This window comes from Colossoma macropomum, unplaced genomic scaffold (genome assembly GCF_904425465.1).
Source record: "Colossoma macropomum unplaced genomic scaffold, Colossoma_macropomum, whole genome shotgun sequence".
NCBI lineage: Eukaryota > Metazoa > Chordata > Actinopteri > Characiformes > Serrasalmidae > Colossoma > Colossoma macropomum.
The window spans coordinates 2,905,883-2,933,003 of record NW_023494806.1 but is presented as its reverse complement, the minus strand read 5'-3'; the positions used below and the strand labels follow the sequence as shown (position 1 = coordinate 2,933,003).

The 27,121-nt window shown below is 42.8% G+C and overlaps 2 protein-coding genes across 6 annotated transcripts in view; both read left to right on the top strand.

Annotated features, from left to right (window-relative positions):
- ap1b1 (adaptor related protein complex 1 subunit beta 1) overlaps nt 1–8,133 on the top strand; it is an 82,138-nt gene extending 74,005 nt beyond the window's left edge. For 3 of the 5 annotated variants that reach the window (XM_036598571.1, XM_036598573.1, XM_036598570.1), the window contains 2 exons: nt 163–171; nt 7,117–8,133. In XM_036598571.1, the coding sequence (XP_036454464.1) occupies nt 163–171; nt 7,117–7,191 (84 nt within the window). In that variant the 3' untranslated portion in view covers nt 7,192–8,133. The remainder of the gene's footprint in view (nt 1–162; nt 172–7,116) is intronic. The other 2 variants (XM_036598574.1, XM_036598572.1) reach the window with 1 other exon arrangement.
- Nucleotides 8,134–23,289: 15,156 nt separating this feature from the next.
- Nucleotides 23,290–27,121, top strand: part of rasl10a (RAS-like, family 10, member A) — a 48,761-nt gene continuing 44,929 nt past the window's right edge. Inside the window, exon 1 of the mRNA XM_036599201.1 lies at nt 23,290–24,066. Within this exon, the coding sequence (XP_036455094.1) occupies nt 23,830–24,066 (237 nt within the window). The 5' untranslated portion in view covers nt 23,290–23,829. The remainder of the gene's footprint in view (nt 24,067–27,121) is intronic.

Genomic DNA, 27,121 nt, shown 5'->3' with positions numbered 1-27,121 from the left:
ATCTGTTTGTGGTCATGTGTTGGTGTCTCAGTGTGCCGTGTTTTGGGAGTTGCTTGTTTATTTTATTGTCTTTGTTTACCTGTTTAATGTTGTTTGTGTTTGTGTTTGTGTCTGTATGCTCTCGTCTCTGCCTTCACCCATGCGGATGACTCCGCAATACAGGACATGGAGGTTGGCGTTATTTTTCTTAGCTGTTTGAAATTCGATTCTTTCGTTCTCACACCGCCACACTTCTTGGCATGCTCTGTTATCTGATCCTCACCACTTACCTGTTACATCACAATCACTAGTGTAACTGTGTTCTGCCTTCTTTTTCAGTGAGCAACTCTGTTGGACAATAGGTATTTTAAATCTGCTGTTTGGGTAATTAAGGGTCAGTTTCCTGGACAGGGGTTAAGCCTGGTACTGCACTACATTTTTCTGTTAATGGAGAAAATATTCAAGAATTCAGAATGCTTTGTCAAAGAAGAATCTCCATTCAAAATGCTGCATCAGTGGAGAATCTCCGTTCGGAATGCTGCATCAGTGGAGAATCTCCATTCGGAATGCTGCATCAGTGGAGAATCTCCGTTCGGATTGCTGCATCAGTGGAGAATCTCCGTTCGGATTGCTGCATCAGTGGAGAATCTCCGTTCGGATTGCTGCATCAGTGGAGAATCTCCATTCGGAATGCTGCGTCGTGGAAAATCTCCATTCGGATTGCTGCGTCAGTGGAGAATCTCCGTTCGGAATGCTGCGTCAGTGGAGAATCTCTGTTCGGATTGCTGCATCAGTGGAGAATCTCCGTGTAGAATGGTACGTCAGTGGAGAATCTCCATTCTGAATGCTGCATCAGTGGAGAATCTCCGTTCGGAATGCTCCGTCAGTGGAGAATCTCCATTCGGATTGCTGCGTCAGTGGAGAATCTCCTTTCGGATTGCTGCGTCAGTGGAGAATATCCGTTCGGTATGCTGCGTCAGTGGAGAATCTCCGTTCGGAATGCTGCGTCAGTGGAGAATCTCCGTTCGGATTGCTGCGTCAGTGGAGAATATCCGTTCGGTATGCTGCGTCAGTGGAGAATCTCCGTTCGGAATGCTGCGTCAGTGGAGAATCTCCGTTCGGAATGCTGCGTCAGTGGAGAATCTCCTTTCGGATTGCTGCGTCAGTGGAGAATCTCGTTTCGGATTGCTGCGTCAGTGGAGAATATCCGTTCGGAATGCTGCGTCAGTGGAGAATCTCCGGTTAGAATGGTCGGCCAGTACTAGGCTTAATCCCTATCCGAGAGACTGCAGGGGGTGTCCGATTCTGATCTTGGAACTGACCCACCCGTTCTTCACTCACAGATGCGTTCTTTCATAGCTACTGTTACTTGGACAAGCTTTACGGAATGCTGACAAAAATCCCACTCAACTTAACCATTTGTAAAGGTGTGAAAGGTCACTCTTCTGTCAGTCAATTAACCAAGAGTTGCTACTGAAACATGGCAGTTAGTCTAGTGCATGCAGTGCTAACACAGACACAGCACAGTGAATGCTCTCACACACATTGCCTGCTCCATATCAGTAACACAACACACACTCCTTACGTATGGCTTCACGCATGACACTCTTCACAGGTTCATTGTCCCTAGTATAAACCAGGCCCAGTCCCATTTCTTCTTTTTACCCCTACCCCTTGTTTTGAGTGTCGCCCCTTGGAACTGAGTTACAGGGTAGTGGTTGAAATCCTCCCTCTGAAATGGGACCCTCAAATAAAAAGAGCATCACTTCATTAACAGCTACCAGCGCTGCTCTGTAGGCGACGCTGCCAGTCTGCAGTGACAGCAGAGGAGGGTAAAGTTCAGCTCCTCACTGCTGGGCTTTAGTAACATTTAGGGCATCATATGCCTTCAAAGAGGTGGGCAATTATTTATTATCACCCACCCCTAATTCTTCAGTGATAGCAGCTTCTTGTTCGAATTTTCCCGTTCCACCTTAAATGGAGCAGCAGTTACATTCTGGTGCTTCAGACGTCAGAACCGCTGGACTATTTAAGGTGGAACAGGAAATTTAGCTAGATAGATACTGCGACATCAGCTACTAATGTTCCTCCCTGTTGAAAAAAGTCATAGAACCCATTAAAAGTGTCTGTTGGTTCCTGGTGGTTTTCAGTCGCTAATGGTATTCCGTGTTTTCCTGATAGGTTGATATCACAGTGTAAAGGATTCTGATCGCTTAATCAGGTGTTCTGGGACTGATTGCAGATACATTTGATCGTTTCCTAATGGCCTCTAACAGCAACCATCAAGCCAATTCCCGTTAGGAAGCAAAACCATCAGGTTTTATTCCTAACGGCCCTGATAACGTACTGCTTTGGTGCCCACAGCGTCGTCTGTTTGGCGCTCTCTACGTTGTCACATTGCAATGTAATTCCTCAGAACGTTATGACAACGTTTGTCATGACAACAGCAAAAGTAATCGGCACTTTGTTGACTGTACGTCGTCACAACCTCCTAGAAACCTTAATAAGTTCTATGTTAATCAATATTACAGGTTTTGATAACCGTTTCTAATCGTCTTCAGCTTGGCTTTCATGAGTTTCAGCGGTAGCCTTTTGTTTTTCTGCGAATAAACCCGACACATTTTATCATCGTGGTAGGTTTTACTTGGAAAGTTTCCAGATTTAATTACCGTATTATCAGTAAGGCAACATTAATATACATCCAATGTAACTCTTGTTGCCCATCAGTTCGAGTTTCGCTGTTTTACCTCATAAAACCGACAAAAACACTGTGGTGGCAGAGCAGCACTGACGTCATCACCAGGCTGGCGGTGCGTGTCAGGCTGAGAGTGCATGTCTGCAGCCAGACCCTTCTCAGTTTTTCTTTTTGTCCCTCATAACTCTCTGTTTGGAGGGTCATGTAGCCCCAGCGCTTCGCCCTACCCCTCTATCTCAACCAGAATCGGGACACCTTACACTAGACGTGAACGGAGGGCTAAGGGCTAAGTGGTAGGGGCGAGGGGTGGAATGGGACTGGGCCCAAGACTGCAGGAAGTAGGCTGGGGGAGCTGCAGGTCTCCTTATATTAAAATCTCCTTAAATTAATTGTTTTAATGATTAAAAGCAGCAGATTTGAAACCCTCTGCTGGAACTCGGTTTCATTCCCGCGCCGCTGCTGGCTCTAATGGTCCGAGTCGGCCAATGCTGTTTACCCGCCTGCCTTTGAAATGCACTTACCATAACTTCTGACACGTCCCTATGGCAACCAGGCGACCAATGGAGCACCCCACTGCACACACCCCCCCCGCCCCCCCGCCCTTTACAGCGGCTGATTGCAGAGGCAGGTGGGAGGAGGAGGAGCGTCCCAACAGCTGCAGTGCAGTTAGACTCCACCAGCCTCTACAGCCTCTACACCTCCTCTATTATTTACTCACTCTGTCTTTTCTTTTATTCTCCATCTCCACTCCTTCTTGTCACCCAACTGAGCTTTTTCTTTCTTTCTTTCTTTCTTTCTTTTTCTTTCCACTCCTCTTCATTACCTGACTGAGCTTTCTTGGTCTTTTTTGGTCACATGCTCATCCATCCCACTCCTCTTTGTCACCCATCTGAGTTTGCTTCTTTCTTTTTTCTTTATTTTTTTTTCCTTTTCTTTCTTTCTGTTTCTTTTTCTCCCATCTTTTTGCTGCATGCCTCTCGTTTAAACTCACTCCATCCCACTCCTCTTCGTCACCCCTCTGAGTTGGCTTGTTTCTTTTTATCTTTCTTTAATTCTTTTTGCTTTTTCCTTTCTTTCTGTTTCTTCGTCTCACTTTTTTCTTTGTCTTCTTGCTGCGTGCATCTCTTTCATGCTCATCTCTCCCACTCCACACCGTCACCCATCTGAGCTCTCTTTCTTTTTATTTTTCTTAATTTCTTTCTCTCCTTTCTCTTTCTTCTTGTCTTTCATGCTCACTTCATATCATTTGTCACCATCTGAGCTTTGTTTTTGTCCTTTTGCCTTTCCTTCATTATATTCTTTCATTATTCATCATCCTGCCTTCCTTCCATCCTGCCTTCCATCCTGCCTTCCGTCCTGCCTTCCATCCTTCCTTCCTGCCATCCTGCCTTCCTTCATTCCTGCCATCCTGCCTTCCTTCATTCCTGCCTTCCTGCCTTCCTTCCTTCCTGCCTTCCTGCTTTCCTGCCTTCCTTACTACCTTCATGTCTTCCTGCCTTCCTTCCTTCCTTCTTTCCTTCCTTCCTTCCTGCCTTCCATCCTGCCTTCCGTCCTGCCTTCCATCCTTCCTTCCTGCCATCCTGCCTTCCTTCATTCCTGCCTTCCTGCCTTCCTTCCTTCCTGCCCTCCTGCTTTCCTGCCTTCCTTACTACCTTCCTGTCTTCCTGCCTTCCTTCCTTCATTATTTCTGTCATTTTGGTCTTCATTCTTGCCTCCCTTCATTCCTTCCTGCCTCACGCTTCTGGTTTCTGCCTTCCTTCCTTCCTTCCTGCCATCCTGCCTTCCTTCCATCCTTCCTCCCTTGCTTCCTGCCTGCTTTCCTGCCTTCCTGCTTTCCTTCCTTCATTCCTTCCTTCCTTCCTTCCTTCCTTTCTGATTCCCTGCCTTCTTTCCTTCATTATTTCTGTCATTTCGCTCTTCATTCCTTCCTCCCTTCATTCCTTCCTGCCTCAAGCTTCTGGTTTCTGCAGTCTCTGCTGAAGGTCATGCTGCATGTGGTCTGCAGTGCGTTACAGATAATATCTACAAAATCCAGTGCAGATCAGATCCTGCAGAAAGTCCATCTTTGTCCCAGACGAAAAGCTGCTGAACAAATAAAAGCTTTATTTCTGAAATGTAATGAATTTCTATCAGAACTTTTAAAACTCATTACGAAACTTAATAAGAGTCGCATTAAAAAGTTCTTCCGCCAAGCAGTGTGTTTGCCAAGCAACACAACCGTCAGATTATTCATCAAAAGCACAGTGTGTTTTAATAACTCACATTAATACAAAATCAAATGAACATTTGTACATATCGAGTATTTTACACCAGCTTCAAACGTGGCTCAGCCAATCAGATTTTAGACACACGACTTCTGTTTATAGACTAAGAAGAACTGGATCCTGAATTGAGCCGTGTGTTCTCTCATTCTGACGACTGAAAGCTCGTATATGAATGATGAAGAAAAGCGTAAACGTTGGCTGATGGAAAGGCCGTCTTTAATGAGCCCTCATTCTGTGGCAGTCTCTGTCCCTCTGCGTGCGAGGAAACAAAGCGCAGGATGGCTTTTATTATTTCATAACGTTCTAATTAGAGCCGCGATGAGGGAGAGGAGTCGGTCTCAGCGCAGCGTCAGCTCCCACGGCTTTAGAAGCGGAGAACGCCGAGCGAGCGTAGGAAATAGAGGGGGTGCAGCTGGGTTTCTGTTTTCTCCCTTCAAGCTGATGAGCTGCAGAAAGAAGTGCTAGCAAGGCTAATGACTCCATCACAGCTTGTAGAAATGAAATAACAGCAGTAAAAATGAGAAACGAGGGTTGGGGGGGGTGAAGAGGGGGAGCGGAGTTAAGGAGGAACGAAGCAGTGCTGTGTAATGTTTGTGTATGTTTGCTATGTAAAGCCTTTAATGGCGTAAACCTACATAAACATTTATAAGGGCTTATTCACACGAGCATGATCTGTCCTGAAAGCTGCTTTTGTCGATTTTGATGTCATTTCACTCTGAAAGTGTCATGACAATTTGGAATAAGCCTTTATGAATGTTTCTACAAGTTTATATATATTAATATATTATATATATTAAGTTTTACACATATATTTTTTTATTTATTTTTTTTAATTATAACCAAACCGACCACATGACAATAGCAAAGCTGATTAAGATATATATATATATATATATATATATATATATATATATACATACACCAGACTTTTTTTCCAAGTCACTTGAGACGACAAAAATTCTTCTGACAACAGCGATCGATATAGATATATATATATATAGATATATGTGTAAAGAAAAATTATATATAAATATATATAAACTTGCTTTCAGGACAGATGATGCTTGTGTGAATAGGCCCTTATAAATGTTTACGTAGGTTTACGTATGTTTATGTTTATGTAGGTTTACGCCATTAAAGGCTTTACATAGCAAACATACACAAACGTTACACAGCACTGCTTCGTTCCTCCTTAACTTTTATTTATATATATATATATATATATATATATATATATATATATATATATATATATATATATATATATTTTATTATATATTATTTTATTTTTACTTCTGTTTCTGGCGGGGCTGAGCAGTGAAGCGACAGCATGGCTAGTTTAAAAAAACAAGGCCTCATCGATAGTAGAAACTTTAAGCTCCACTGCAAAACAAATCACTTTTGAATTAATCGACCAACAAAATTCAGGTCTGAAAACAAATAAAACAAACTCAAGGCTCAAAATGTCATTGAAACCCTCATTAAGAATAGCCTTTACTGTTTTTTTTTTGTATTAATAAAAAAAAAATATTTAATTCTTTTAATATATTTTACCTTATGGAAAGACTTTTTCTTGTGTGGACAAATAAGATGTTTTCTTTTTTTTTTATGTTTGCCATTTCCATCAAGTCATATTTATTAGATCTATTAAAATATGCATACAAATATGTAGATTCCGTTTTTTGGTACCTGTCACCTTCTGTCATGTTTTCTCAAGCGAGCATACTGTGCAAATTTTTGGAGATTTTGTTCAGTATTTGCTCTTTCCATCAAGTCCTGTTTATTTGATTAATAAAATACACATATAAATATGTGGATGGAAACAGACTAGTGACAGTTTGTTCAAGCTAAGTATCCAGTGAGATCATGTTAACTGATTCTCAGTGTTGACTAATGTGGACTGAAGTTTTGTTGATGCAGTTGGTTCAACTTTTCCACTGTTAAATATAGACCAGTCGTTAAATCTGAAAGAGCTACATAAATAATGTCCAGCACATACTGCTGAGCTCCTAGTGTCATGGAAACTAACTGCTCTGCTCATCCTCGCTGAATGCAGTAACGCAGACTGGAGTCCAGTATGACTCTATCGCCCGTTCAGAACTGTTTAATTAGGACTGAATCTATGTTTTACAGTATTCTAATGTGTCTCTCTCTCTCTCTCTCTCTCTCTCTCTCTAGCTCTCAGTGAAGTGCCGTGCTCCCGAGGTCTCTCAGTATGTTTATCAGTGCTATGAGCTGATCCTGCGGAACTGAAGCAGAAGCCAGAGGACACTGCAAGAACCCAGCCTGGACCCAGATCTGCCTCTACAACCACCCCAAACTCAACCATCTCTCTTTCTCTCTCTCTCTGGCTCTCTTTCTCTTAAACGGGCCCTTTCTGGCTCGTGCTGGGCTGCTTTTTGACTGATTGATCCAAACTCCACCCAGAAATGCAGTCTTTCTTAGCAACTGTTGCTAGTGTTAATCAATTTGGGAAGAATATCTAATTGCAACTAATATGACTAAAAATGCGACAGCAGTTTAAATTGTGATTATTTTCTATACGTTAAGGTTCAGGTCGGCCAAGACGACCAGAATATCCACCTTTTCTGGCTTGAGGACTGAATGTAGTGTGCTAGTAAGTTGTGGTTGTGACGTCACAACACATGGAGGTTTGGTTGCTTCTGATTGGTCTGATTTATCTACAAGCAGTTCACGCTCTGTGTTATTAGGTTATATTTCCCACTTAAAACTTAGGACAGAATTTTTATAATGTCGCCTATAATTAAAGAAAAATTGCAACTCTTGGGATTTGAAAATTGCATTCTTTACATTGCGATTTGAAGATTAAAAAAATTATAATGAACGGATCCATAAAAATGCTCCCAAATGACTTGGAATAAAATCTCTTTACATTAACGTTAGAAATGTTTCTGCCTTCGCGTGTAAAGTTGCCATTTTGGAAAGTGATGGAATGTTAAACGTGGAGTTTCTAGCGCTGCTAATCTGAACTAGGCAGGTTGAAAACAACAGCCACCGTGCCATCATTAGTTCAATTACTCGACAAAAATATCTACACCTGATCTGTCCTAACAGTGAGTATGTTTACATGCACTCAATAATCCGATCATAATCTGATTTCTGCAGTTATCTGATTATTCAAATGGTCCTGTAAACAGCACACAATCCATTTAGATCAGAGTAAGGTCTAGAATCTGATTAAGAAATCTGATGAAGATGCTGGATTGTAGCTCAGTAATCAGATTTCTTAGTGCATGTGAACTCTTACTCTGATTTCTTTCGGATTTCTCAGTCTGAGCATGTGCGAAAACAGACGGCGGTACCGGTAATAAGTGAGCAGCGTCGCCGCGAGACGCAGCAAAACACTTTTGGAGCAACAATGAAACCGACTACATGCTTGACGAAATGAAGGATTTAAACATTCTTCATCTTCTAAATGATGTTTGTTCATATTTTCAGGTAAAGTGTTTAAAGTTTGAGTTTTACGTTACGTTTACGTCACGTCATCTTCTGTGAGTTTATTGGCTGGTTGTAAAGCAGAAATCTGATTACTGTCTGACTCATGTAGACCTGGAGTTTCCCCATTATCAGATTACTCAAGTGCATGTAAACGCGTTGATCGGATTACTGACGAAATCTGATTTTCTGCAGTTATCGGATTATTAAGTGAATGTAAACACACTCAGTGTCACAAAGTGAACATAATTGGAAATGAATACGTTACTTTAAATGTAGGTATTTTGACTGTAGTTCTTCAGTTCCTCATTAGGTTGAACAGGATTTTTATCAGTGTCCATCTTTGCAACAGTTGCTGTGAAAGAACGCATTTGTGGGCGGAGCTTGGATAAGCCAGTTGTCCTCTCCATCTTTCTTTATCTCTCTCTTTTTTTTCCCTCCATTTTCCCGTCATGGATAAAATCATATCATTAGATTTCCACGCAGCTGTTTTGTTCAATCCAAAGCACTGTTGAAGAGTGGCTCCTCTTCTGACCACTCGAGTATAAATGGACGATTCTTGGTGGTGGGAGGTCTGTTCATGTGTGTACTACTTATAAATATATCTGCGTGTTTTATCGTGTGTATGTGTGCGTTTACATGCATCGTTTCATAGTATTCACTGTTTAGTTTTGTTCTTGATTAACCATCCGTTGACGTTTCCACTCGAAAAGGTTAGAAAGACCCTCCTTTACTACAGCCGTCGCAGTTTTTATGGTAGAAGGGAATTATTTTTATTTATTTTATTTTTAGATGAAGGTGAAAATGGCCTATAAAAAGTGAAATCGCACACTCTTCTGCCTCTCTCATCCTCCTCTTACACGTTTTATCCTGCAAACGTCTGTTTCTTTTTTGGTAAATCGTCATAAAAACCTTAGAAAAATGTTCGGTTTTGTAAACAGCGACTGTTCTTTACGCATTTCATAACGAATGGACCAATAGAAAAGGTTTCACATCACCACTCTGACTGACTTTGTTACATCTTACCTGTTTAATTATGCAGAAATTTTGAGAAATCAGTGGAATTATTTGGGTTTTTTCCGTCTTTGGTTCTTACATATGAGCTTTTGATGGTCAAGTTTGTATGATGTCATGTTTTGGAGCATTTGGGGTTAAAAGGTTGTAAATATTTGGCATATTTAGAGTTTTTTTTCCCCTTCCCACTTTTGGTGTAGTGGAGATTGTCTGAAAAGTAGAGCGACTTTCACCAGAAAACCATGTCGGGAGGCCTTCATTGCGGCGGGTTGTTTTGAGGGTTAAGAGTTCAAGTGCTTTTCAGGGTCAAACCTGGAGCTCTCGCCTCTGTCCATCTGTTCTGTTGTTTTTCTTTGTGCGACACGCAGCTGGTGGGGTTAATTAGAGACAAAGGCTGTTATTTGTTTAGTTTTTTTTGAAGCTCTCTAGATCATTCCATGTGTGTACATTTGTGTTAACTGATCTATCCCGGCTCCGCCCACAAACGTTCTTTCATAGCTACTGTTGTGAAGTTGGTCAAGCTGGACGTGAAACAGACGTGATGGCATAACGGGAACGTCTGGGCACCACCAGTTTCTCATGAGGACCACCAGTTGCTCGTGAGGATTACCAGTTGCTCATGAGGGCCACTGGTTTCTCATAAGGATCATCAGTTTCTCATGAGGTCCACCGGTTTCTCATGAGGACCGCCAGATCCTTTTGAGTACCACCAGTGAGGGCCACACCTTATGAGGTCCACTCGTTTCTCATAAGGATCACCGGTTCTCATGAGGACCACTAGATCCTTTTGAGTACCACCAGTTTCTCATGAGGTCCACCGGTTTCTCATGAGGTCCACCGGTTTCTCATGAGGACCACCAGTTTCTCATGAGGACCGCTGGTTTCTCATGAGGACCACCAGATCCCTTTGAGTACCACTTGTTTCTCATGAGGTCCACCGGTTTCTCATGAGGACCACCAGATCCTTTTGAGTACCACCAGTTTCTCATGAGGACCACCAGATCCCTTTGAGTACCACTTGTTTCTCATGAGGATCACTGGTTTCTCATGAGGGCCACCTGTTTCTCATGAGGACCACCAGATCCCTTTGAGTACCTCTTGTTTCTCATGAGGATCACTGGTTTCTCAGGAAGACCACAAGTTTCTCATGAGGTCCTCATGACGACCACCAGATCCCTTTGAGTACCACTTGTTTCTCATGAGGATCACTGGTTTCTCATGAAGACCACAAGTTTCTCATGAGGTCCTCATGAGGACCACCAGATCCCTTTGAGTACCACCAGTTTCTCATGAGGTTGAATGGAATTGTTACCAAAGCTTGTCCAGCTTGGCAGCAGTAGCTATGGAAGAGCACTTCTGTGGGCTCAGCTGTATCAGATATGGGTGAACTTTATTTGTAGATGTGCTGAGTTTAAAAGCTACAGGAGCAGGTCTGAGATGTTACCCACCTCACCTTCATCCCAGTGTGTGTGTTGATTTTGTTTGGCTTGGTTTTCATCTGTTTGCTCGTCTTCCGCGTGTTTCTCAGTCTGACCCTGTGGGCTGCTTCACTGGGTAAAGCCTGTAACATTGAAATACAGTGTGTAGTGTTTCTGCTGTTTTCCTGAGGCAGAGAGAGACGGCGGTAGATGAAATCTCCTCCGTTTGCTTTGATTTTTAATTGCGTTTTGTTCTTTGAGCAGCTCGGAGAAGCACAACAAAGGAACGTTCCATGCAAATGTTTCCCATGAAGTATCTCCTCCTTGTTGGTTTTGACAGGTCGGACTGCCTTCAGAGGCAGTAAAACCCTTTTTTCTCCTGTGCAAAAGTCAGAGACCACCCTCATTTCCAGTCTAAACAGCCCTCAAAACATTCATTTTTTAGCATGTGGGAAAAAAGCAGAATCGCATTTAACTGAAAATGACACAGAAGCCTCCACAACTAAATCTCAGCTGTCTGAGTGGTCAGTGAGTCTCTCTTCACCTTTATTTCAGCTTCCATTCTTTTCAGGAGACTCACTTTCAGCTCCTCAAAGAATCTGCAGACACTCCTCCAAAGTTCAGTCTTAGAAGCTGGTTGATCATTTTCTGAACTAATCAAACTCATTCAGTGGTGTTGAGGTCTGGACTCTGGGGTGGTCAGTCCATCGTTCAGCTTCTTTGTTTGATGTGTCCGTCTCCTTTTCTCAGTGAGGTTCTTCTTGATCAGCTACACATCCTTTCAGACCCACAGCGCTGAGTCGTCTTCTCACAGTGGAAGGATGGACAGAAACACCTGTGGATGTTTTCAGATCTGAAGCAGCTTGATTTTCTCCTCTCTCTCAGAGATGAAAGCTTTAAGTGCTGTTTATCTGATGGGGGCAGTTTTGGCGTCAACCAGCTCTTCCAGGTGGTTGTTAGGAGCCACATTTTCTCTGTAGCTTTTAATCAGTTTTTGAGCTCCAGTTTTGTAAACGTCTCTTATTTTCCTTTGACTTTCTCGTTCTTATGTAGGTGGATTATCTTATGTCTGATCTCTAAAAAATAACACATTTGTCTCTAACTAGACACATCAGTGTGTTCAGTTGGAGACGACATTTTGAGTTACTTTTAACAGAATGTTAAAATTTAGTGTATTTTGATGGAAATGAACGAAATGAAGGGTGATTTTTGACTTTTGCACGGTTCTTTTCTTCAAAACAGTCTGGACTCACTTCTCTGTTCTCATTTTAATGATGTTCTTATACCTCAGACATTTCAGTATGGTACCAAAATAAGGAATGAATCGAGAAAATGGGAAATCACCACCATACACGAGTCAACGTTTTAGTTAAATCCCTCAATTAAGGGTCTAATTAAAGTTTTTAGAAAGCGCTCACCTTCCTGCCTGAACGCAGCCCTAGCTTTTCAGTAATGACTCTGATTCCTCGTTTAGTTTGATCACTGTTTGTCTGTGTGCTTGTATGGAAGCGTGTAGAGAGAAGCTGAATCTCTGAGTTCGTATCTCAGCCTGTGGATACAGAAACGCTAATGAGCTGAAATGTCTGGCAAAAAGGAAACATTCTTATCTTTTGTCTTTTTTTCTGGAATGTTTTATTGTGAATATTTGCATCATCTGAAATCAAGATAATAAAAACTGGTATATTCACAAAGGTGTGTAGAGTGGTGTGTTTGTGATACTTCAAAATGAGTTTTCAGTGGTACAGAATTATAATCTGGGTAGATTCTGTTATTAACCATCATGTCTGGTGGCAGCTGAGGGTGGGGGTTTAGTTTATAGGGCCCAAAAAAAAGAATTTACCTTTTATGTATCGGTGTAATGCATGCTGGGTATTGTAGTGAGACGATTGATGAATGAAATAAAAACAATCCCAAATCGTGAATTCTGTCAAACCGACAAGGCTGAGGCCTGTGGATTGGTTTTAATCGTCCCTTTAATTGTTCCATTCACTTGGCGGTGGTAGTATTAGTGTAAAACTGCAATTAACTTACAATTAACCTGCAAATTAATTAACTGAATGATGTTTAGTCATGACTATGCAAATAATGCAGCTGACAGTGACCACCGGCAATTTTAAAAGTAACACTTTTTCATAGAGAAATATTAAAATGTGAAATATGAAGCCTAGCATGGACATGACAGTAAACATTCAGGGGACACGAAAGGCAAAAAAAACTTTAGCAGCTTTATATCAAATTCAGTAGTTTGTACAATAAAGATTACTTGTTCTGTTTGTGTTTTTCATATTTTTAAATACTGAATGTTAAAAATCACTTAAGAACAATATTCTGGCAAAGAATGAGTGGCCCTCACGTGTGCTGAAAGGGTCCATTCAGGCCCCCTTTGAAAAAACTTTGGACTCCTCTGGGTGGAAGGATACATTGCTGCACATTACACAACAAATGACGTACTGAACTCTAGTTTTAGGCACTAATAGCCCTTTAATTAGTGCACGGATCGGCAACATGCGGCTCATTCACTGCCCTCTTGTGGCTCAACAGCAGAATTCGATTTTTAGGTGAAAATGAAATAATCCTCCTTTGCAGTAAAATAAAGCTCTGCTGAGCAAAAGTTTCCTGCTGGAGATGTGGGAAAAGCAGCTATAGCTGAGCTCAAGCCTAAAGCAGAGCAAAGTAAGTCTGTGCTTTTGTTTATATTATGTAAGTTTTGCCTGTGCTAGCACATACTGAGACACGTTTACAACCAAGAAGGTAAAATGTTAAACCAATATAAGGGACACAAAATGTTGTGGCTCCCAAAGTGGTTTGATTTTTGTTGAAACAGGACGAAATGGCTCTTCTTAACATTTGGGTTGCCAGCACCTGAATTAGTATCCCCCGTACTGAAGTGGTAATGGTTTGTGTCAACCTTTCTGAGCTCAGGTGCGGTGTGATCATATAGATACGCCTATGTAGTTATTATAGGCTGTTTTCCCACAAGTATGTGTCAGATTCGCATTGTGTTCATGCTAATAGCTGAAGCATCTGTAATTATTAATAAAGAGAGAGAGAGAGCAGTGATGTAAACGTATGTACAGAGCTGGAGGCCTGAGTAGTGGAGAGTCATGGAGTTGGACAGCGATCAGCTTCAGAGCAGTAATTCCAGCGCAGGACAAGGTTTGCATCGATTGCCGTTTCACTCACTGTGTACCAAAATGAGATTTAACTTGATTTTCCCATTACTGTCTTTGGGTGGGGGGATGGAGTGTGGACTACAGCTCTGCAAACTCTGGGAGCAGGGAATGCACCAATAAGAAATATGCAGTGCTGCCTTAAAGGGCAATTCCGCCGATCTTTTCAAAATTCCCGTATAGTGTTTGAGATGTAAAGTCATCGAGAGAGTTTGATGTGAAATGGTTCACTGTGGAGAAACTTGCCAACTCAAGGCTTCCTTACAGTGGTTTAAATATTTATAACAGAGCTTCTGACCTGGGATCATATTCTTCCAAATGAAGTATATATATTAATAATTATGCATTACAGAGTCAAAGTGCTCCCACTACCAAATTATTACAACCAAGCTATATAAGCAGTGGGCTGGCTTGATAAGGTTGGCCCCCTGAAGAGCAAAACGCCAGTGGACCGCCAGCTTTGCCACCAGTGGGCCTTCAGTGGCCCACTATACTCTTGCTATCAGGGTATTTATAGCTGCATCAAGTCTATTGTGACTGACCACATCTGCAGGAGTCATTTCATTTCACTGCATGTCCACCCAAAGCAGTATCAACAACCAAACAGTCAAAATGCCAAACCTGCATGCTTATTGACTCAGGTGTATGTGAAATGAGAGCCACAGATCTCAGCTTTGGCTGGAGACAGGATGAAACTAAGTGCACCCCTGTCTATGTCTTGACCTCAGTAACCAGCAGTGTGAATTTGAAGAAGATCAGAGAAGGTTGATTTTTTCACCCAAAAAAACACAAAGGGGTACCCCTTTGTGTTTTTTTGGGCGAAATTTTTGACTTTCTCCGATCTTCTTCAAATTCACATCATTGGATAAGGAGGCTGAGACATGACAGGAGCGCAGGTTTGGTATTCCTACGATGCTCCAAACCTGAGACATGAGGATCTGAGGATCCCATTTCCTCCACAGACTCTTGTGCCCAGGGGCCCTGAGAGCACGATCTGTACCTGCATTGCATTACTACACACTTTACTGAGGGCCAGTGGTCAAACTGAGTGAAAAAAAAAATCAGGGCTGGTGGGATCGAACAACTGGGTCCAAACACATCCAGAGCAACTTGCCATGCAATGATGTGAATTAAAACATTCGGTTGTGAAAAGGTACAAATACAAACTTTTCACCTGGAAAAACTTATTTAAGGTACATAATTGGACCTTAAAACCACTGTTGTACCTTTAAGGTACGTTTACATTGTTTGGAAGTGGATTGTACTGCAGTGGCCAAGTCAATCACCTGACCTCCAACTGAGCATGCATTTCACTCACTGGAGGCAAAACTGAAGGTAAAACAGCCCGAGAACATGCAGGAATTGAGGACGGCCCGGAAGAGCAACAGACCCAGCTTCGCGTGATGTGTATGAGTTCTAGATGTCAGGCAGTCAGTAAGTGCATTTACATGCACTCAGTAATCTGATCATTACTGGACTTCTGCAGTTATCTGATTATTCAAATGGTCATGTAAACAGTACACTCTGATTTTATAGATTGGAGTAAGGTCTAGAAATCTGCTTCAGAAATCTGATAAAGAGGCTGTATTTTAGCTCAGTAGTCAGATTTCTCAGTGCATGTAAACTCTTACTCTGATTTCTTTCGGATTTCTCAGTCTGAACATGTGTGAAAACAGACGGCGGCACCGGAAATAAGTGAGCAGCGTCTCACTCTGGGAACAGGGAATGCAGTAATAAAATATGCAGTGATAACTTAAAGGGGAATCAAAGTCACTGAGAGCAGTTTGATGTGAAATGGTTCACTGTAGAGAAACATACCAACTCCAGATTTCTTTACAGTGGTTCAAATATTTATAACAGGGCTTCCATAATGGAACTGGGATCATATTCTTCCAAATGAGGTATATGTAAGTGGGAACACTGACACTTTTATGCATTACATTTTCAAAGTGCTCCCACTACCAACTTTATTAAAACCAAGCTTCTTCCTGTATATTTTGACTGACCACATCTGCAGGAGTCATTTCATTTCACTGCATGTCCACCCAAAGCAGTATCAACAACCAAACAGTCAACATGCCAAACCTGCATGCTTATTGACTCAGGTGTATGTGAAACATGTCTTGACCTCAGTAACCAGCAGTGTGAATTTGAAGAAGATCAGAGAAGGTTGATTTTTTCACCCAAAAAAACACAAAGGGGTACCCCTTTGTGTTTTTTTGGGCGAAATTTTTGATTTTCTCCGATCTTCTTCAAATTCACATCATTGGTTAGGGAGGCCGAGACATAGACAGGAGCACAGGTTTGGTATTCCTACGATGCTCCAAACCTGAGATATGAGGATCTGAGGATCCCATTTCCTCCATAGACTCTTGTGCCCAGGGGTCCTGAGAGCACGATCTGTACCTGCATTGCATTACTACACACTTTACTGAGGGCCAGTGGTCAAACTGAGTGAAAAAAAAATCAGGGCTGGTGGGATCGAACAACTGGGTCCAAACACATCCAGAGCAACTTGCCATGCAAATCTCAAACGTGATTATATGTTTTATTTATAAAGCGCTTTTCCAAAACTTGAGGTCACAAAAACAGGCCAGCCAAAGAAAAAGCCAACCATGAAACACAAAAGTATCATAAAGAAAACAGAACAGAGAAAGGAAAGCAAATAACACAACAATGTACAGTAATAAGGGAACTTTGGGGCTGAAGCAGGTTGTAACCACGTAGTGGTTTTATCAGGGGCAGTAAAACACTCATTATCCATTCACTCTCAGAAATAAAGGTAGTAAACTGTCACTGGGTCAGGTTCCCTCTTGTCACTGGGGTGGAACCCTCAAGGGTCCATCTCAGTACCTTTAGTCAGGGAACATAACTGAACCATAATCCACTGAAATGATATGTTCTAAGCTGTACTGACTCCACACACCCCGTCTCGTCTCCAGGCTTTTATTTTACTGTTCTGTTTTAAAACATTCGGTTATGAAAAGATACAAATACAAACTTTTCACCTTGAAAAACTTATTTAAGGTTCACAATCAGACCTTAAAACCACTGATGTACCTTTAAGGTACATTTACATTGTTTGTACCTTGATGAACGAAAAATGTACCTGAACAGAACCTTTATTAACAACAGTGTATAACAGGCAGGGGTCAACAAACCAGCAGGCAAAAGCAAACGCAGATCCATGTTAGAGAGAAAAAAAAGACACAGCAAGGTTCAAAAAAAGAAAAAGGTTTAGAACAGGGGTGCACAACTCTGGTCCTGGAGGGCCAGTGTCCAGCACAGTTTGGAGGTTTCCCTGCTCAAACACACCCACTTAACCTGGCAATTAACAGTTAAGTGTAATCAGGTGAGTTGGAGCAGGTAAATCACCAAACTGTGCTGGACGCCGGTCCTCCAGGACCAGAGTTGTGCACCCCTGGTTTTGAAACGGAAGTAGAAACACAGAGACTTCACAACAACTCAAACACAACAGTTTTAAATGTGAGTCTTAATGTCCTTGAAATGAGCTGCAGCTGTGTGTGAGAGGAGGAGAGTGGGCGGAGCCAGAGAGAGTCCAAGTCCAGTCTACCCTGAGGGGGGACATGACACAATAACAATTACAAGGCAAAACAAATTTCAAAAGGAGATCACAAGGAAAAAGACAAAGACTAAACAGACCGAAGGAATGTGATCATTGACATCCTGCTTATGTTGAATATTTTATATATTGTCTGTTTTTTCCTTATTTATTTATATATTTTCTTTCTTTATTTACATCATTTGGCAGAGGCTCTTATCCAGAGCGACTTACAATTTCATCATTTTTACACAAGTAGACAAAGGTAGTGTTAGGAGTCTTGTCCAAGGACTCTTATTGGTGTAGTGTAGGGTTTTTACCCAGGAGGAGAACTGAACCCCCAGTCTACAGCATAGACGGCAGCGGTGTTACCCACTACACTACACCAACCACCAGTGTTTTATGGGTTTTATCTGCCAATGCATTCATTCATTCATCTTCTAAGCTGCTTATCCTCCTGGGTCACAGGGGGCGCTGGAACCCAGACACACACTCACACCTAGGGGCAATTTAGCATCTCCAATTGGCCTAAGGGGTCCAGATGTCAGGCAGTCATGCGCTCATGTCTAAGGGGTCCAGATGTCAGGCAGTCATGCGCTCAATAATCTGATCATAATCGGATTTCTGCAGTTATCTGATTATTCAAATGATCATGTAAACAGCACACTCTGATTTCTCAGATTGGAGTAAAGTCTTGAAATGTCTTTGGACTGTGGGAGGAAACCGGAGGAAACCCACATAGACACGGGGAGAACCCTGGTCACCCGGCCAGAAATCGAACCCTTCTTGTTGTGAGGTCCACTGTGCCGCCATGCTGCCCAATCTGCCAATACATTGAGATGATTTTACTCATTAAATGAAGATAAATAATCTTATAACAATCTTATAACAATGCCAAAAAGTACCAGAATGATAGGAAGAGAAGGGCTCCTGATCCAAAGCATACCTCATCTGTGAAGCATGGTGGAGGTAGTGTCATGGTGTGGGTATGTATGGCTGCCAATTAAACAGGTTTTCTTGGATTTATTGATGATGTGACCACTGAAAAAAAGCAGCAGGCTGAATTCTGAAGTGTTCCGGCCTCTATTATGTGGTCAGATTCAGCCAAATCCTCTAAATCTCACTGAACGATGCTTCAGTGTAGAGGGACAGTGACCCAGGCATACTGCAGAAGCAACTTAAGACTTTCTTAAGGCACAAAAGTGGAAGTTCTGCAATGGCCAAGTCAATCACCTGACCTCAATCCAACCCAGCATGTATTTCACTCACTGGAGGCAAAACTGAAGGTAAAACAACCCTAGAACATGCAGGAACTGAGGACAGCCTGGAAGAGCATCACCAGTGTCTGGTGATGTCTATGGGGTCCAGATGTCAGGCAGTCATGCGCTCAATAATCTGATCATAATCGGATTTTTGCAGTTATCTGATTATTCAAATGATCATGTAAACAGCTCACTCTGACTTCTCAGACTGGAGTAAGGTCTAGAAATCTGATAAAGAGGCTGGATTTTAGCTCAGTAATCAGATTTTTCAGTGCTGTAAACTCTTACTCTGATTTCTTTCATATTTCTCAGCCTGCGCATGCGCGAAAACAGACGTCGGTACCGGAAATAAGCAGCGTTGCCCTGAAACCAAATACATGCTTGACGAAGCAAAGGATTTAAATATTCTTCATCTCCCAGATGATGTATGTTCATATTTTCAGGTAAAAAAAAAAGCTGCAGCATGAAGTTTCACATTACATCACATCGTCTTCTGTGAGTTCACTGGCTGGTTGCAAAGCAGAAATCTGATTACTGTCTGACTCAGGTAGACCCGGAGTTTCCCCATTATCTGATTACCCAAGAGCACGTAAACACGTTGAATGGATCACTGACGAAATCTGATATTCTGCAGTTATCAGATTATTAAGTGCATGTAAACACAGCCATTAACATTCCAACCAAATATTAAAGATGACAATTTGACTTACGATTGTGTCCAATTACTTTTAAGCCCCTATAAATTGGGGAAATATGAAAATGGATGTAAATACTCTCTAACTAAAGCTGAAAGTCTGCACTTTGAGCTCACTCAATATTTAATTTCTCCAATATGCTGTGGGAGACAGCTAAGATAACAATAACTCTGTTGAAATCCAAATATTTATGGACCTGACTGTATATTAAAGCAGGAAAAAACTGTGTGCAGTGCAGATGGCCTGGATTTGACACGAAATGAGCAGGACAGACGAAATGCTATTACAGACCACGAGAACCCACAACAGTGCACTGAAAACAGCGCGTAATCACTCCTAACGCTGCGGTATTTGATTACCTGCTTTCAGTCCTGCAGGTGGACCCTGTAAGCTGTTGTTTGACCACAGTGTTTACTAGATCTACACAGCGTCAGTGCTAAGCCTTGTTAAATCTCCAGTGGGAGCCAACTCAAAGCCCCCCACTCCTGCGGGAAGTAATGAATGGATCTATAGAGCTGCCACAATATCCACTAGAGCTGCTGCTGTAAACAAATTTACCTCTCCATATGTCTCTTAAGCAGGGTTGGGGTCTGTGAAACAAGACCCTCGTCCACTTGTCATTCTTGGCTTGCGCGCAGGAAAGAGGCGCATGAATGAGTTCATTATTGATTCTGGGTTCAAAGAGAAGTGAGTGAGAGATGGAGTGGAGTTTGACAGGCCTGTTGAAAGAGTGTGTGGTTGATCTGTTTGCATATCTGTTATTTTCCCACAGGACACAGTACAGCTGTACGCCAAGGTTTCAACACCCAGTCAAATCAAATGCTTTGCTGATTTTCTAAGTGAGAATAAGTGAACACGTTTTCCTCACTTCTACAGAGAACAGTCTAAACTGGAGGTTTGTGAACGAACGTGGTTGCTAAGTTGTTGCTAGGCCATTGCAATGGTATCCCAGGTGGTTGCTAAGGTGTTGCTAAGCTGCTAGCTACGTTGTTATCCCAGGTGGAGGTTGCTAAAGTGTTGCTAGGCCGCTGCGTTGTTATCCCAGGTGGACGTTGCAATGGTATCCCTGGTGGTTGCTAAGGTGTTGCTAGGCCGCTGCATTGTTATCCCAGGTGGACGTTGCAATGGTATCCCTGGTGGTTGCTAAGGTGTTGCTAGGCTGCTGCATTGTTATCCCAGGTGGACGTTGCAATGGTATCCCTGGTGGTTGCTAAGGTGTTGCTAGGCCGCTGCGTTGTTATCCCAGGTGGACGTTGCAATGGTATCACAAGTGGTTGCTAGGCTGCTGCGTTGTTATCCCAGGTGGAGGTTGCAATTGTGTCCCAGGTGGTTGCTAAGGTGTTGCTAGGCCGCTGCGTTGTTATCCCAGGTGGACGTTGCAATGGTATCCCTGGTGGTTGCTAAGGTGTTGCTAGGCTGCTGCATTGTTATCCCAGGTGGACGTTGCAATGGTATCCCTGGTGGTTGCTAAGGTGTTGCTAGGCCGCTGCGTTGTTATCCCAGGTGGACGTTGCAATGGTATCACAAGTGGTTGCTAGGCTGCTGCGTTGTTATCCCAGGTGGAGGTTGCAATTGTGTCCCAGGTGGTTGCTAAGGTGTTGCTAGGCCGCTGCGTTGTTATCCCAGGTGGACGTTGCAATGGTATCCCTGGTGGTTGCTAAGGTGTTGCTAGGCTGCTGCATTGTTATCCCAGGTGGACGTTGCAATGGTATCACAAGTGGTTGCTAGGCTGCTGCGTTGTTATCCCAGGTGGAGGTTGCAATTGTGTCCCAGGTGGTTGCTAAGGTGTTACCAGGCTGGTGCATTGTTATCCCAGTTGGAGGTTGCAATTGTATTCCAGGTGGTTGCTAAGGTGATGCTAGGCTGCTGCATTGTTATCCCAGGTGGACGTTTCAATGGTATCCCTGGTGGTTGCTAAGGTGTTGCTAGGCTGGTGCATTGTTATCCCAGTTGGAGGTTGCAATTGTATTCCAGGTGGTTGCTAAGGTGATGCTAGGCTGCTGCATTGTTATCCCAGGTGGACGTTTCAATGGTATCCCTGGTGGTTGCTAAGGTGTTGCTAGGCTGCTGCATTGTTAACCCAGGTGGATGTTGCAATAATGTCCCAGGAGGTTGCTAAGGTGTTGCAAGACTACTGCGTTGTTATCACAGGTGGACGTTGCAATGGTATCCCAGGTGGTTGCTAAGGTGTTACTAGACTGCTGCATTGTCATCCCAGGTGAAGGTTGCAGTGGTATCCTTGGTTGTTGCTAAAGTGTTGCTAGACCGCTGCGTTGTTATCCCAGATTGACGCTGCAGTGGCATCCCAGGTGGTTGCTATGGTGTTGCTAGGCTGCTGCGTTGTTATCCCAGGTGGACATTGCAATGACATCCCAGGTGGTTGCTAAGGTGTTGCTAGGTTGTTGCTATGTTCTCCCAAACAAAAACCCCTCTTGTCCAAACAAAGACAGTGTTTTGTGGAAAAATGCTTTCTCTATATAGCACCAAAAAGTGTTCTTCTATTGTAACAAGCTTGACATCGTAACTATAACAGAACCCTTTTCCTTCAGGAAATGCGAAAGCTGTTAAATTTGTTTTTCATGTTCTGGTATACAGAATTATATGACTGGACTGAGTGGGTCCCCAAGTACGCACGGCTGAACGTGTTTTTGCGGTCGATTCTCGCAGGTTGGCGCCCCCTGGTGGGCAAAAACTATTCACTGCACACGCCCTGAAAACAGAGAGAGAGAGAGAGAGAGAGAGAGAGAAAGAGAGAGAGAGAGAGCGAGAGAGAGAGAGGGGAGGAGAGAGAGAGAGAGAGAATTAGAATGAGGCTGAAAAAGAGAGTTTTAATAAATTTAATAAAGATAAATTCCTCGGTTAAGCGAGTATAAAGTGATTCTGGGTGTGAAAAAGAGAGAGCGTGAAAAGTAAGAGAAAAATGGTCACACATTTTTCCTATTTGTATTCTGAATTGTGCACACATGTAAACACTGATTTAGCCAAGATAAACAAGTATAAATTGATTCTGATTGTGGAAAAAATAGAGAGAGAGAGAGAGAGAGAGAGAGAGAGAGAGAGCATCTGTGGAAAGTAAAGAGACACAGAGAGGAAAAGCGGGAGATGTGCACGAGGGGAGAAGCAGCGGGGAGGAGAGAGAGAGAGAATGAAAGAGAATGAGAGAAAGATAGAAAGAAAGAGAGTAAGAATGAGTGGGATAGAGCATCTGTGAAAAATAAAGTGAGACAGAGAGGAAAATTGGGAGATGTACATAAAGAGAGAGAGAGAGAATGAGAGACAACAGAGAAAGAGAGAGAGAGAGAGGGACAGAAAGAAAGACAACAGAGAGAGAATGAAAGAATAAGAGAGATAATGAAAGAGAATGAGAGAGAGAAAGAGAAAAATAAAGAGGGAGAGAGAATGAGGGATAATAAGAGACAGAGAGAGAGAGAGAGAGAGAGAGAGAGAAAGAGCGCGTATCTGTGAAAAATAAAGTGATACAGAGAGGAAAAGCAGGAGATGTGCGCGAGAGGAGGAGGAGCGGGGGGGGAGAGAGGGAGAGAGAGAACGAGAAACAAATTAGAGAATATGAGAGAGAGAGAAAGGGACAGAATGAAAGACAATAGAGAGAGGGAGAATGAAAGAATAAGAGAGATAATGAAAGAGAGAATGAGAGAGAGAAAAATAATGAGGGAGAGAGAGAGAGAGAGAGAGAGCGAGCATCTGTGAAAAGTAAAGTGAGACAGAGAGGAAAAGCGGGAGATGCGTGCGAGAGGAGGAGGAGGAAGAGGAGGGGTGAGAGAGAGAGAGAGAGAGAGAGAGGAGCAGCGCGTGCCAATGCAGCAGCGACTGTGTGACCGTAGCGTAAAGCTCCGAGTTGTGGGAGGGGAAAAGAGCGCGAGAGCGCAGCACGAGGATAAAGCAGGCAGAGCGCGAGGACTGACCGAACAGCAGCTGCTGTTTATGTGGAGGAGAAAGACAGAGAGTGCGAGATCAGCCTCCTGGTGATGGACATCTGCATGGGGATCATTAAGAAAGCTGGGTCTGCAGGTGAGGAGCGAGGCTGAGCGCGAGGCTGAGCGCGAGGCTGAGCGCTGCTGGACTTCCCCAAATGGAAAGCTGCATCCGAGCATCTTCAGCATCGCTGGACCGCGCTCACATGGTGCGCTCGGGGAAGAGATAGCAGCAGGACAGAACTGTGGCAGTGCAGTCTTCTCACGGTGAGAGCACATTCAGTGGCGTGAAGCTCATGAAGATGTTCTTCACCATCAGACCCCCAAACCCACTTCCTCTGAGGTTTCTCTGAAGGTCTTTGGAGTTTCTGGAGCGCTGTCCATGGTGTTGATGCTCCACGGGATGGTGGAGACGCTGAGCATCGCCGTCATCGGAGCGCCTGGAGTGGGCAAAACTTCCATCATCCGCCGCTTCGTTTACAACGACTTCTCTGAGAGCTACAGTCCAACCCAGGAACGATACGTCTACAGGCCCTCCGTCATCCTCAATGGGGTCATGTACGACCTGAAGATTTTGGACGTCCCACCAATCGCCTCGTTTCCTTCCAGCCCCACTCAGGTAAGGCTGCTTGGATGAGAACAGCAGGCGTGTAAAGTTCTTGGCTTGCTGTGATTTTAATCCCTGCTCTAATTATTGGTTGGAAACTAATAAACTAATGAAACTTTGAGGAACATAGACTGAGATTGGAGATGAAACTTGCAAGAACATAGGTTGGATTGCAGAAGAAAACTGCAGGAACATAGATTGAGATTGGAGGTGACACCTGCAAAGAATGTATATTGTCATGGAACCGAAACCTGAAGGACCAGAGATTGGAATTGGAGGTAGAACATGCAGAAACATATGTTGGAGTTGGAGGTAGAACATGCAGGAGCGTATACTGGTGTTAGAGGTCAAACCTGCAAGAACATAGATTGGGGTTGAAGGTGAAACCGGCAGGAAAGTATACCGGAATTGGTGGTGGATCATGTAGAAACATAGTTTGGGATTCAAGGTGAAACCTGCAAGAACATAGATTGAATTGCAGGTGAAAACTGCAGGAACGTGTGTTGGAGTTGGAGATGGAACACATTGGAACATAGATGTGGGTTGGAAGTTGAACATGCAGGAACAAATATTCAGTATGAGGTGAAACCTACAGGAATGTAGATTATTTTGGAGGTGAAATCTATAGAAATATAGATTGTTTTGGAGGTGGAACATGCAGGAATATAGATTATTTTGGAAGCGGAACCTACAGGAATACAGATTGTTTTGGAGGTGGAACATGCAGGAACGTAGATTATTTTGGAAGCGGAACCTACAGGAATACAGATTGTTTTGGAGGTGGAACATGCAGGAATATAGATTATTTTGGAAGTGGAACCTACAGGAATACAGATTGTTTTGGAGGTGGAACATGCAGGAACATAGATTATTTTGGAAGCGGAACCTACAAGAATACAGATTGTTTTGGAGGTGGAACATGCAGGAATATAGATTATTTTGGAAGTGGAACCTACAGGAATACAGATTGTTTTGGAGGTGGAACATGCAGGAACATAGATTATTTTGGAAGCGGAACCTACAAGAATACAGATTGTTTTGGAGGTGGAACATGCAGGAATATAGATTATTTTGGAAGTGGAACCTACAGGAATACAGATTGTTTTGGAGGTGGAACATGCAGGAACATAGATTATTTTGGAAGCGGAACCTACAGGAATACAGATTGTTTTGGAGGTGGAACATGCAGGAATGTAGACTGGGTTTAGATGCTACCTGCAGAAATGTATATTGGGGTTAGAGATGAAACTTACAGGAATGTAGATTTGGGCTGGACTTGGAACTTGTAGGAATGTAGATGTGGGTTGGAAGTGAAATCTGCAGGAATGTAGATTGGATCTATATCCATATAGAGATGGAACTGAAACCTGCAGGAACGTTAGTTGGAGGTGGAACATACAGGAATGTAGATTTTGTTGGACGTGAAGCCTGTAAGAACACAGATTTGAGCTGGAAATGGAACATACAGGAACGTAGGGTGACCTTCAGTAATACAGATTGTTTTGGAGGTGAAACATGAAGGAGTATATGTTGAGTTGGAGGTGAAACCTGCAAAAATGTGTATTGTGGTCAATTGTTAATGTCCAGCAGGAGGGCTGGTGACCGCTGGGATACGGCATCATGTACATGTTTCTGTATAAGTCATCCCATCTGAAGAGCACAGAGCTACACTTAATGCGCTAAATCCAGTCCAAAGTGCTTGTTCTAGCACTGAGACATTTTGGTGTGGTGTTGATATGTTTGTTACTCAGTGGTTTGGTGGTCCCACCGTATTATTGTGTTTTTAAATCAATACAGCCATAACAATTTATATAAAAATACCAGATGTTTAAAATATCACAAGTGTCCAGCGTAGGGTTCTCCTTTAGCAGCTGTAGCCAGTCAGCAGCCTGTCCATGTTGTCCACCCTCACACACACATATACAAACACGCACACTAACAGCAGGCCATGTAGGAGGAGAACAGAGTGAAGGACACAGCACCTCCACACTTTTATACCCAACACCACATGTGTAATATAAATGTGTGGGGGGTGAACAGAGTGAAGACACTGAAAATGGGTTATTTTATATGTTCTTCACAGAAAATGAGAAAAATACAAGAATCTGAGGTTGAAATAATAATAAATCACTTCATATTTTCTTTTGGTGAACATTGAAAATGGGTCCCACAGACCTGAACACCACACAAGGGTTAACTGAGATGTGTTGCGGTGCTATAAATGTTGAGAACTATTTCTGTCCTACAGTGGTTTCCTTTCTTCTCAATGCGGAACTTCAGGTGCAAAACTGAATGCATGTGTGTGAGATTAGTGCCGTATTCCCTGGAAGACCGCCTTTCTTGTCTTATTAGTGATCAGGGATGTCCTTGCAAAGTGTGCAATAAATTGTAAGGCCATTGGTCGCGTCCCGTAGGGAGTTGAGGGCTAATTCTCTGGCTAGCTTTCTTATTGATTCGCCCACTGTGTTTTACTGTAATGGTCTCTTAACTGGACAACCAGAAAGACAAACAGCTTCAGCTGATTCAAAATGCAGCTGTTAGAATCTCACTAGGAATAAAAGAAGGGATCACATCACCCCCCATTCTTAAATCCTTACACTGGCTACCAGTATAAAAGGTGCTATTACTGCTCTATAAATGTCTTAATGGTGCAGGATTTATTTATCTGATCTGCTGCAGCGAGCAGAACTCTCAGATCATTAGGAACTGGTCAGTCAGTCCTGCCGAAGGTGAAGACTAAACATGGAGAAGCAGTGTTTGGCTACTATGCTGCTCTTAGATGGAACCAGTTGACAGAGAGCTTTAGAAGAACCCCGACACTGGACACTTTAAATCCGTTCCTATCTGAGCAGCTTTCAGCTCAGGTTAGAACACTGTTAGCTCTACACTGTAAAAAATGGTCTCTTGTCAAGTTAAATTATCTTGATTCTAGTTGACATAGAAGATTTGAGATGGTCGTGCACTTGCTGTAGGATTATTTACCCTTTTTCTAGACGTTATTTACTTGTTCTAGGTCATTTTATTAAGTAAAGTGATCTCACTATACTGGCAGATAATTTTGCTGGTT